The sequence below is a fragment of the Rana temporaria genome, chromosome 11, assembly GCF_905171775.1.
Source record: "Rana temporaria chromosome 11, aRanTem1.1, whole genome shotgun sequence".
In the NCBI taxonomy this organism is placed as follows: domain Eukaryota; kingdom Metazoa; phylum Chordata; class Amphibia; order Anura; family Ranidae; genus Rana; species Rana temporaria.
The window spans coordinates 36,171,183-36,183,949 of NC_053499.1; the positions used below are offsets into that span (position 1 = coordinate 36,171,183).

A 12,767-nucleotide genomic window follows, 5' to 3' on the forward strand; every position below is an offset into this window, starting at 1 on the left:
GTTTAATGACAGCCCACTTCCTCCCTCCTCCCCAATGCCTACTAAAAAGCTAAACACAATGGTGACAGGATATTACATCTTGACTGATGGAGGCTTCTCCTCCCTGTTATTCTAAGACACAGGCTGGAGGGGCATGACACAGCCTGTGACTGGCAGAAATCCGCCCACACCATGTTATTGCCATAAATAATAAAGATGTAAAATGGTTGTAAACCCTCATTTTTATTTTTAGTATTAAAATAACAAACATGTCATACATACCTGCTCTATGCAGGCCCGTCGCGACAAGGCAAGCAAACCAAGCAATTTCTTGGGGCCCCAAGCTGGCCAAAAAACATGGGGGGGGAGTAAAAAGAACATAGGGGGGAGGGGAGTAAGAAGGACACAGGGAGGGAGGAAGGGAGGGGGGAGTAAGAAGGACACAGGGAGGGAGGAAGGGAGGGAGGGAGGAAGGGGGAAGGTAAAAAGAACATGGGGGGGGAGTAAAAAAAAACATATACATATATACAAATATATAAAGTGTGGGTGAACTTAAACAGTATCGCTATGCTATGGTTCCTGTAGGCTTTGCTTGGGGCCTCCCAATTCCTTCTAACGGCCCTGGCTCTATGCAATGGTTTTGCACAGACTAGCCCTGATCCTCTTCTTCTGGGGCCCCTGCCAGTGCTTCAGGCCCCTCCTCTTCATTGGGTGCCCCCCAAAAAATACACTTTCCCTGGGGGCACACCGTGCAAGCTAACTCCTTAGTCCTGCTGCTGTGTCCATTGACACAGACAACGGGACTCGGCCATGCCTCCCGCTCCTGTGTCACAGCTAATGGCTCCTGCTGCTATCAATCTGTCCAATAAGGAGAGAGACAACAGCTGGAGCCACTGCTCTTCTGCACATCGCTTGATCGGATCAGGCTCAGGTAAGAAAAAGTGTGGGGCCGGGGGCCCGCTGCAGCATGAAGGTTTTACAACCACTTTCATTTCAAATATATATTTGCATGACAATTTAAAACAGTTTACAGATAATAATTATGTAATTTTACTATGCATTCCAAAGGCTGTTTTTTTTTTTTTTACGAAGCTCACTGTTTTCCTACAAACAGGCTGGAAAAGAGCTGCGCCATGTGACAGCTGTATGTTGATTAGAAAAACTCTTATTTTTTTCAGTTCAAATAATTATGCCGCGTACACACGGTCGTTTTTCGGCATGAAAAAAAATTTAGTTTTTAAAAACGTCATTTAAAATCATCGTGTGTGGGCTTCACATCGTTTTCCGGCTTCTGAAAAACGTAAAAAAAAAAAATTCGAACATTTTTTAACGTCATTTTTTAAAATGTCATTTATCGTGTTGTAAAAAATGATCGCGTGTGGGCTAAAACGACGTTTTAAACCCGCGCATGCCCAGAAGCAAGTTATGAGACGGGAGCGCTCGTTCTGGTAAAATACCGTTCATAATGGAGTAAGCACATTCATCACGCTGTAACAGACAAAAAAGCGCGAATCGTCTTTTCCTAACAAGGAATCAGCTAAAAGCAGCCCAAAAGCGAATAGAACTTCCCCTTCAGAGTGCCGTCGTACGTGGTGTACGTCACTGCGCTTTGTTCATCAATTTTCAAAAACGATGGTGTGTGGGCAACATCGTTTTTAATGATAAAGTTGGAAAAACGTTGTTTTTTGGACATGCTGAAAACAAATTTTTTTTTCATGCCGAAAAACGACCATGTGTACGCGGCATTACAGTACCATCATCCACATGCAAAAAGAGAAGGGATCATGCAAATTATGTTTGTGTTCAGTATTGCTTTAAACTGACCATAGACTGACCATAGACTGACCATAGACTGATCGAAATTCAACCAGTTCAGCATGAACTCAACAGAAATTGATAAAACAATGTTATAAGCTGAAAAACATTTGTCGATTAGATCCTGCAACTGCCAATTAGTGTATTTTGACAGCTGGGAGAAGAAAACTACATATCTATGGCCAGCTCAAGTAGTTTATGAGAAAGATATCGTACTTTTCATGTCTGTATCCTTCATCCAAGCAGGGTCCATATTTAAAAGCGTAAACAAACCGAGGAATGTAATCAGATGTTATAGCAATAACAAATGCATTGGTGATGACAGCTAGAACGCCAATTCCTTCCAGAATGCCATACCAAATACCTGCAAAGAGATACAACATTTTACTGTATATAATAAGAATATATTATAATATTTTTGTTTGTGAATAAAACATTTAAATGAGAAAATGATCATAGGATTAAGTAATAAATAAGATTATATCTGAACCCCAGACACCCACTAAAGAAAAGAAAAGAATAAGTCAGAAGAGACCCCCTGAGCTGCCTATTAAATTACTTTAAAAAACCTGTATAGTGTGTTTTATTTTTGACACTTTTTTTTTTTAAGGTGAATGTGTAGGGGTACAATGTACCCCATACTCATTCACATAGGGTGGGGGGCCGTGATCTGGGACACCCTTATTAAAGGGGGTTCCCTGATTCCGATAAGTCGCCTGCCCGCAGACCCCAACAACCGACAGCCAGGGTTGTCAGGAAGAGGCCCTTGTCCTCATCAACATAGGGACAAGGGGCCAGATTCACAGAAGAGATACGACGGCGTATCTCCTGATACGTCGTCGTATCTCTGTGATCCGCCCGTCCTAACTATGCGACTGATTCATAGAATCAGTTACGCATAGATAGCCATAAGATCCGACAGGTGTAATTGACTTACACTGTCGGATCTTAGGATGCAATTCTATGCCGGCCACTAGGTGGCGATTCCATTGCGGTCGGCGTAGAATATGCAAATGACTAGTTACGGCGATCCACGAAGATCCGCGCGTTTTTCGCACTCCCGTACGTCGTCGCTAGTCGTTTTTACCCGTCACAAAGTTACACCTGCTTTAACATGGCTTATCTTTAGATCAGCCGTGTTAAAGTATGGCCGTCGTTCCCACGTCGAATTTCAATTTTTTTGGCGTAAGACGTCTGGGAATACGAAACGCCGTAACGCACGTCGCATTTCGAAAAAAACGGTGGGGCGCCGTAATTTCGCACAAAGCACGTCGGGAAATTTAAACACGAAGCATGCGCAGAACATTCGGCGCGGGAACGTGCCTAATTTAAATGGTGCCCGCCACATTTGAATTAGGCGGGCTTGCGCCGAGCGCATTTACGTTACACCGCCGCAAGTTTACAGGTAAGAGCTTTGTGAATCAGGCACTTACGCTGTAAACCTGCGGCAGTGTAACGTAAATCAGATACGTTACGCCGCGGGGGAGCAACTTAAATGTCTCTGAATCTGGCCCAAGGTGCTTTGGGGTGGGTGAGTTTGGGGATCTTTTTTTTTCCTTTTCTTGGGCTGTGTTTTTTTTTTTTATGTGATTCTGTTTGTATAATTTGTCTGTATTGTCTCAATGTTGTTTGCATATAAAAATAAAAAAAGGATCCGATTTAAAAAAATAAAGGATAACAGAGCACTATCTTCTTCCCCCTAGGGTCGACTACAGGTGTAGGCTAATGCCGTGTATACACAATCGGAATTTCCGACAACAAAACCGTGGATTTTTTTCCTGACGTTGGCTCAAACTTGTGTTGCATACACACGGTCACACAAATGTTGTCTGAAACACCAAGAGTGGTGAGTGATATTGCCTAAATGAACAGAATGGTGAGTGGTATTGCCTAACTACAATACGGAAAATGGGGTCATCAACCCGGTGCCGATATCTGGCAGAGCTGTGTAAATCCCTGGACTGGCTGAACAAAATTTACAGATAAAACAGCACCTACAGAATTATTTTAACCTCATATTTAGCAGCTTGCCTGGAGTTCAGATTTAAAACAAACCTCATTTATTTGAATTCATTCAATTATTATATGTTATTATGTGGTCAAGCAGACCATGTGATAACCATAGATATAACAGTATTCTAACAGTTGCAGAATGCTATCATTAAAATATACTTGCCTATATCAGTGGCTCGGGCTGGCATAGGTCTTCTCCACTGTGTGACAAACTTATAAGCATCCAGTCTGATTTCAATAATATTGTTTAGCAGTGCCAGGAGCGGAGCCAGTGGGAAAGCAGCAACAAAGATGGTGGTGAATCCAAACTGAATGACTAAATATTGGAAGAACAATAGTTATTCGATTAAATTAACAAATGATCTAACATTTATTGAGGCAAGTTGTGCTAAAAAAAACGTATTGTGTATCCACCACTGTTGCATTGGATTTCATTATGTATGTATATTATATATGTAGCCAGGTGCTTGGATAATAATGGAGAGTGAGGGAAAGAATGCCTGCAGCTGCTCTCTGTAGATGTCACCCTGAGGTACTGAACTGGTTAACAGCAAAAGGAGGATGCTGTGGGAACTATAGTCCAAAGAAGTGAGACTCCACTGTAATCAAGAACTTTTGAACTGCATTTCCCAGAGGGAGATTGCCAGGAAGAGGGAAAAGAGCTGCACTTTCTCAAGCTGTACAGGACATGGCTTCCTCTGGCCATGAGGGAGACCAGAGAGTGCCGTTCAGTGTAACCATCACTGTAGCATATTGTCAGCCTGAGCAGGATCCAGAGTTCCAAGCTCTGGGGGCCCAACAGAGTAACCTAAGTGCACAGCATAAAGTGATCTAATCGCTGTGTGTGACCAGATGGTGAGCTGCAATATCAGTGGGACTGGTGAGCTGCTGCTGTGGGTTTTTACCATCTGCTGCTAGAGAGACTGGGTGCTTTAGAACTGACCATACAGACCTCTAGTAGCTCTATTTCTGCCTGCAGGTTTGACTGGGACTATTCTATTATGCACCAAAGGTACAACTGGGCCCCAGCACTAGCCACCTGAAGAGATAGGACTAAATAATGCCTCTTTACAGCTGCTACACAGAGACCTTAACCTATTGATTATGCTAAGAGGTACCCCTTAGAACATTGCACCATATCCTATCCATTATCCTAGAGTTAATAGTAAAATTATTCACATTCTAGTCAATGCTCATATGATCCTTTTATTGTTGACTTTACTGATTTATATGTGTATTTCAGTCTAGTAGTACAGAACTCTAATTTACGTAACTTTGGCATAGTGATTATATTGTCTAGCAGACTGTGTCTGAACCTACCTTCTGTGCGCTCATTTATGCTCAAACCAACATTCATTCTAACCCTTTCCAATACATTGGATTCATTTACCACATGGACACTTTGTTCAATTCAGCTCACACAAAGTAACAGTAATAAGGCAAAATCAATAGATATTTTCTGTACTTGCTGAACATATTCTTCAGAAAAATCAAAACAAAAGCAGCCATTACATCTAAGGACAGGTAAGCTGCAACATATTACAGTGGAACCTTGGATTATGAGCATAATCTATTCCAGGAGAATGCTCGTAATCCAAAGTACTCGCATATCAAAGCGAGTTTCCCCATTGAAGTCAATGGAAACGAAAATAATTTGTTCTGCATTGACTTCAATGGCATGCAATACTGCATGTGGCCAGAGGTGGGGGGGGGGGGCGGAGAGCCTCAGAATCACTCGGAAAGGTCGAGGATACCTCAGCTGAACTTGGGAAACCTTGGAAAGGCTTGGGAACTGAGTATTTCCAAGATTTTGCAAGCATTTCCGAACGTCTCGAAACGGCGCCAATGGGCTCTGATCAGCGCCGTTCGGCTCTAGCGCCTCCAACCTCAGGCCAAATGCAGTATTGCATACTGCTTGAATCCTACTCATTTTGCGAGACAACACTCGCAGACCAAGTCATGATTTTTTTTTGTTTTGTTTCATATTTCTTTTTTTTTGTTTCATAAAGGATTTTTAACAATACAGTGCTCATATTGCGAGACGTTCGTTAACAGCTCTACACGCAATCCGAGGTTCCACTGTACATATTTACTCTTGGGTTTAGAAATTCTTTAAATAAGCCTGTCCTGTCAGCAAAAATGCATTCTATATATCTAAACCCAAGAACAAAAATGTAACACATCGAAGCATAATGCAGAACTATGGGCATTTTTTGTTTTCATTTTGGATAGAGTAAGGGGGGTTATAACACCTGACAGTATTTTTTTCAATCTGTGTCCCATTGGGGAGATTTGCATTCACTTCCTGTCCCATAGCCAAAACAGGAAGTGATATTAAATCTCTGAAAATTAGGGGAATCCCTTGGGGCCCCCCAGGTCACCAGAATTTGAGTGTCTTTGGAAGATTTCCCCTCTACCACTTTTCTGGGTACAACCCGATTTTCTTTTAGTTTCTATTTTGATGATAACAGTAAATAGGACAAATAGAGGGGATGAATCTCCCTAACGGGAGCATAGATAACAAGAAAAACTGACATGTGTTCTCTCCACTCTGTCCAAAACGAAAAAAATATTTTTTGCCTATAGTTATACTTTAATAGTCTTTAGATGTGATTGTTACATTTGTTTTCTTTTTTCAGTTTTTTTTTTGTTTATTTCCATCTAATTATTCTGCCAATAACCTACTTTATATCTTAGAATAACAACACACACCCCATAGTGTACATATGGAGGATCAGCATTGTCATTCTAGTACAGGGAGTGCTTTAGCGACTTTAGAATACCTATTTTTTCTTCTTATCTGTAAAATAGGTTGAGGGGTTCTGCAGTCTTACAACACTTCCTGGTAAAGTTTTTTAGATTACACCACAGGGTACGCAGTACAAAGAACAGTTCTGGATTTTTTGGCAAGATCAACAAGTACAATTTTCACTTATTAAACAGATATAACAGAATACTTTTAATGGTAAATGTAAAAGACTAAAAGGGAAGAAATAAGGGGAGCTCAATATTGGGGTGTACACTTTAAATTTGATTATCCATATGTGTTGAGTGTGTGTTTATTTACATTGAATTTACCCATTTCTAAGTACTCCTCCATAAGCCCATGGGCATTCATTGGCTGCAGGTTCCAGTCTTTTTCCCACTGAGGTAAAGTTATTTTGTGTTCTACTGACTGTCCACCTTTCTTCATTTTCCTTCGTGACCACCAGTTCTGTAGTAATCTGTTGCCAAGGATAGATCACAGAAAATATATTAAGTTAGATATGTTTTTATTAAATGGGTTTCTTAAATATTGGAGAGGCGATCATTGACAAACTATAGCCTACTTATAGAAAAATAGTTAGCAGACCCCTACTAGCTACAAAAGTCCACTGTACATTTCTCCAACACCTTAAAGAGATTCTCTATCCATCTATAGCAGTAATGACGAACCTTGGCACCCCAAATGTTTTGGAACTATATTTCCCATGATGCGCAACTACACTGCAGAGTGCACGAGCATCATGGGAAACGTAGTTCCAAAACATCTGGGGTGCCAAGGTTTGCCATCACTGACCTATAGAATTCTTCTACTCTTACTCAAGTTGTATCTTAAAACATGAACAAGTAGTACCTTGACAGTCATATATTTTGTTTGGTAAACCAAGTCTACCAATTCCAAAGCATTAGCAGCAGCTTTACCAAAGAAACGGATGTCAAGAGGCAAATGAATGGAGGTAATTGGATGGATATCAAATAGTACCTGTTTCCAGGGGCAAGTTAGGAAATAAGATGTATCTGTATTAAGTGTACGGGTTTACCATCAACAGGGAAATATAGAAAGGACAGTTGACACAACAGTGTTGAATTCAGGTCTATTTCAGCCCAATTAAATTTTTTAGCCACAAGGAGTAACTCAAAAAATGCCCTTCCCAAAAGATAGAATTACAAAACATAAAACACAATGCATATTTTCTGCCTTTTGACCCCCTCTAATTTAGAGACTCTCAGGCCCCGTACACACGACCAGTTTCCTCGGCAGAATTCAGCTTCCGACCGAGTTTCTGGCTGAATTTTGCCGAGAAACCCGGCCGTGTGTACACTTTCGGCCGAGGAAGCCGACGAGGACCTCGGCGAGGAAATAGAAAACATGTTCTCTATTTCCTCGTTGTTCTATGGGAGCTCTCGGCCCGCCGAGGTCCTCGGCGGCTTCAGGGCTGAACTGGCCGAGGAACTCGATGTGTTTGGCACGTCGAGTTCCTCGGCCGTGTGTACGGGGCCATACCCTTCACTTAAACTGGAAGTTTCTGTTTTTCGTGTCAATATTTCTTTAATGAAGCAGAATAAAACGGTACAATCACAAAGCATACAATAGCTGGTAAGGAATACACCATTAAAGGGGTTGTAAAGATTTTTTTTTTTTTTTTTCTAAACAGGTTCCTTTAAGCTAGTGCATTGTTGGTTCACTAACCTTTTCCTTCGATTTCCATTCTAAATGTTTTTTTTTCTTTGTCTGAATTTCTCACTTCCTGTTTCTCCTCAGTAAGCTTGCCCCCGTCATCTGGCTGGGGGTTAGTCAGCCATATCAGCTTACTGAGGAGAAACAGGAAGTGAGAAATTCAGACAAAGAACAAACATTTAGAAGGAAAATCGAAGGAAAGGATTAGTAAACCAACAATGCACTAGCTTAAAGAAACCTATTTAGAAAATAAAAAACAAACCTTTACAACCCCTTTAATACATATAACCTCATAATGGGGTAGGCCTGAATATATCTTGCTACTATAAACATAGAAGAGAAAACAAAAGCATGCAAGGCACTAATTGTACACTGAAGAGGTGTATTCACCGTAGTTTTAAAAGAACATGATGGAGGAAGGGAAATTAATAAATGGGAAAGGACATAAGAGAAGGAAGGGAAGTTTCTGCTTTTACACCCAATTGTGGCTTCTCCATCCTTGCATCATTGGTGTTATAAAGTGGTGGACAGGACACCCACCTTTGCTCTCCCTGGATTATATTATTTCTGTCACACACACTTCCTTTGGATCCTTATTTATTATTAAAACTGCTACAGCCTGGATGGCAGGTGGGCATTGCCCCACATCATCACCCATCAGTTGACCATCTTGAAACCATACTTTAAAAGAATAAACTGCATTAGAAGATTGAAAATATATTACTTACGGATAACCTAATTCCATGAAGTTATTCCACATTTGTTTCAGAACCATGATAACGCCCATTTGTAAACAGAGGTCTATAAGGCACCCACTTGGATGACACTAAGGAGAAATATTCAAAATGTATCAATACCAATGTGGACCTGATAATACTAAACAAAATTTGAAACGGTTGTACCCCAGCTGTTGTGATTAACCTAACAGAGATTGTACAATTAAATAGTATTTTTTTTTAGTAGTGTTAAAGGAGATTGTACAGGTTAATTGTAACAGGTATGGTCAGCTTTATACTCATTGGTTACCAACCGTTATACCGCGTACACACGATCGGAATTTCCAATAACAAATGTTCGATGTGAGCTTTTGGTTGGATATTCCGACCGTGTGTAAGCTCCATCGGACATTTGCTGTTGGAATTTCCGACAACAAATGTTTGAGAGCTGGTTCTCAATTTTTACGACAACAAAAGTGCTTGTCGGAAATTCCGATTGTTCCGATACGCACAAAACTCCTATGCATGCTTGGAATCAATTTGACGCATGGTCGGAATCATTGAACTTCATTTTTCTCGGCTCGTCGTAGTGTTGTATGTGACTGCGTTCTTGACGTTCGGAATTTCCGACAACATTTGTGTGACTGTGTGTATGCAAGACAAGTTTGTGCCAACATTTTGTCGGAAAAAAAATCCACGGTTTTGTTGTCGGAATGTCCGATCGTGTGTACGTGGCATAAGTTGTGGTTTCTGTGTTCTTTATTGCATTTAGCAAAGGACTACAAATGTAGAGATATTCACAGTTTCAAATACCACCTTAAATACACAGCAAATAATAAAGCTTTCTCTTGGTGGATTTCATCATTAGAGCTGGAGTTCACCCAAATTTTTTTTTTTAACATTAGATTTAGGCTAATTATGCGAAGCAGAATCGGGTGTTTATTTTAAAATAAATTCAGTACTTACTGTTTTAGAAATAGATGTTCTCCATGGCTTCCGGGTATGATCTTCGGGAATGGCCGTTCCTACTTGATTGACAGCCTTCCGACGGTCGCATACAGCGCGACACCAGTTGCCAAAAGAAGCCGAAAGAAGCCGAACGTCGATGCGGCTCTATACGGCGCCTGCGCACCGACGTTCGGCTACTTTCGGGAACTCGTGACGCGCTGTATGCGACCGTCGGAAGGCTGTCAATCAAGTAGGAACGCCCATACCCGGAAGCAGGAGAACATCGATCTCTAAAACGGTAAGTACAGCATTGATTTTAAAATAAACACTCGATTCTGCTTTGCATACTTAGCCTCAATCTAATTTAAATAAATTACATATATTAAGTATCTGCTTTGTGTCATGTGTTTTGGAATGCTAATGCAAGTTACATCAGACAGAAGAGTACTACGCAACTACTAGGATCTGCCAAAAAGCATGTCAAATGTAGGGGAGAGCCGTGTGTAGCTCCGAAACCACTGATTGATGATCACTACCTTTGACCATAGATCAAATAATTCAAAAACATAGACACATATTTGTTTCAGTTTAGTGGTTTGTTTTACCTCTTCCAGCCTCCATCTTTGAAAGAGTCTGTTATATTTGCCAGGCCTCCCTGCAAACCTGTAAAAAATACATATTTATTTTTACTGAAATACTCATGGACAGATTCCTGCCTCTTACAGTACACTTCTCTGAATACCTTGGTGTATGTTATCTTTCTAAATCCTTGATCCCCATATGGTTTAAACATTTGGGGGAAAAAAATGTTTTTACTCACCAGGAACGCCATTTTGCTATGTAGTGGCTACTAATCTGCCACTTCTGGGTCCGGAACACTCCCTCCCTCGCCTGTGCTCCTGGGAAATGTGAGTCATCATTTCCCAGGATTCAGTGGGCAGTACTGTGAGCAAAAATCACGTTATTTCCTAACAAGAAATTACACAATTTAAGTCAGATCACATCTACGTTGCCATAATAACGGGGCGGACCTTGCTCTGTCGCTGCCAGTTATTATGGCAACTTTTTAAACAATTGGCGCTACGGCCGGCAAAGCATTGCAGATGTGCGAGATCGAGAGGTGCATGCTGGTTGTCCAGCATGCACCTCTGTATTTCAAATCCAGGAAGAGGTTGCGATTGGGCTTCACATGGCCACAATCATCATGGCAATGGCCAGAAGGGTATTTCTAAATAGTAAGTATAAAAAGATATATAACATTTTAATCCACTAGCAAACATATACACTGTATAAAGTTAATTGGGGTTATTAATGCATTATGATGGGATGTCAGAAAAAAAATCTGTGGCCGGAACTCCGCTTTAACTCTTTATTAAAATAACAGGATCTTTTTTAAGGCTATTGGGTATGGATCACCCATGGTGGTAAAGAGAACATGTCATCTTGCTTAATCAGGGTAAAGTGTTAGGCCTTGTACACACGACCGGTCGTGTGTACATTTTCGTCGAGGAAACTGACGAGAAACTCGACAAGCCAAAAAGAGAGCATGTTCTCTATTTCCTTGACGGGAAGTTCCTCGACAGCCTAACAAGGAACTCGACGAGGAAAACGATGTGTTTCGCACATCGAGTTCTTCGGTCGTGTGTACAAGGCTTTAGGTTTTCATGAAAGCCCACCACTCCACCCACTAGTATTTTGAATTTAATTTGTTGGGTGAGCAAAAGCCAATGGAGGGATTGGCAGAGAGAGGAGTAGCAGACACAGAGTGGTTGGTAAGGTGGATGATCCTGGCAGCAGCATTCATGATGGACTGAAGGGGGGTGGTAACTTATGTAAAGGTAAGCCATTGAAAAGGGAGTTGTATTAGTCGAGGCGAGAGATGACCAGAGAGCGAACTAGGATCTTTGTGGTGTCATTGGTTAAAAAGGGGTACTGAGGAGCTTGAGGCAGCACGATTTGGACAGCGATTGGACATGGGGCCTAAAGGATAGATCAGAGTCCAGGATAACACCTAGAACCTTGGCATGCGGGGATGGGCTGCTAATTGTGCCATCGATCTTGACAGAGAGATCAGGGGAAGGGGCATGTGGGGGAGAAAAAAATGATGAGCTTGGTATTGGACAGATTGAGTTTGAGGAAGTGGTGTGACATCCAGATTAATATATCTGTTAGTAAATTAGTGATACGTGAGGAGGTAGTGAGATGGATTTGGGTGTCATAGGCGTAGAGATGGTGTTGGAAGCCATGGAAGGCTATCAACTGACCCAGGGAGGAGGTGTAGATCAAGAATAGGAGAGGTCTAAGAAAGTAACGCATCATCACGTTACTTCCGCCCAACCAAAATACCCCCAGGAATCGTGCACCAGGACGAGGGGCTCATCCGTTCAGGCCGGTAATCCTTTATATAATCGCCTGCTACATACGTCGGGTGCCAGGACTATCAGGCACTCAGCAATGTAAGTGTAACATTAACTTTTGTGGAACCAATACATTTTAATACGGCATTGCGCAATGAGGCTCTCTTTTTGCTCTTATCATCCCCATTCATCCTTATGAGGCACATCTCTACTTCCAAGAAGTCATCCTAACCATTCTGGGTATCCCCACATGCGCATAAGACCATACTAGAGATAGGTGGTCCATAGCCAGTGGTGAGTGTACATCTATGTGGGGCACCCAGTCCGAGCACCAATCTGTAGGAGACATCTTTTGAGCACTGAGCACCATATGGGATTATCTGATGTCATTATTTTAATGATGCATTTTCATTGATATATTTTTTTGTTTGTCCAATAATTGGTTTACTACTTATATCTAACTATTTCTAGTGCAATTTTTTTTATCTTATCTAAGAA

At 41.3% G+C, this 12,767-nt stretch overlaps 1 protein-coding gene across 1 annotated transcript in view; it reads right to left on the bottom strand.

Moving 5' to 3' along the window:
- The window catches only part of ANO3 (anoctamin 3), a 307,522-nt gene that overhangs the window by 9,460 nt on the left and 285,295 nt on the right, over positions 1–12,767 (bottom strand). Inside the window, exons 18-22 of the mRNA XM_040328358.1 lie at positions 10,518–10,575; positions 8,977–9,074; positions 6,886–7,031; positions 3,971–4,123; positions 2,011–2,158 (exon numbers count right to left, since the gene is read on the bottom strand). Of these exons, the coding sequence (XP_040184292.1) occupies positions 2,011–2,158; positions 3,971–4,123; positions 6,886–7,031; positions 8,977–9,074; positions 10,518–10,575 (603 nt within the window). The remainder of the gene's footprint in view (positions 1–2,010; positions 2,159–3,970; positions 4,124–6,885; positions 7,032–8,976; positions 9,075–10,517; positions 10,576–12,767) is intronic.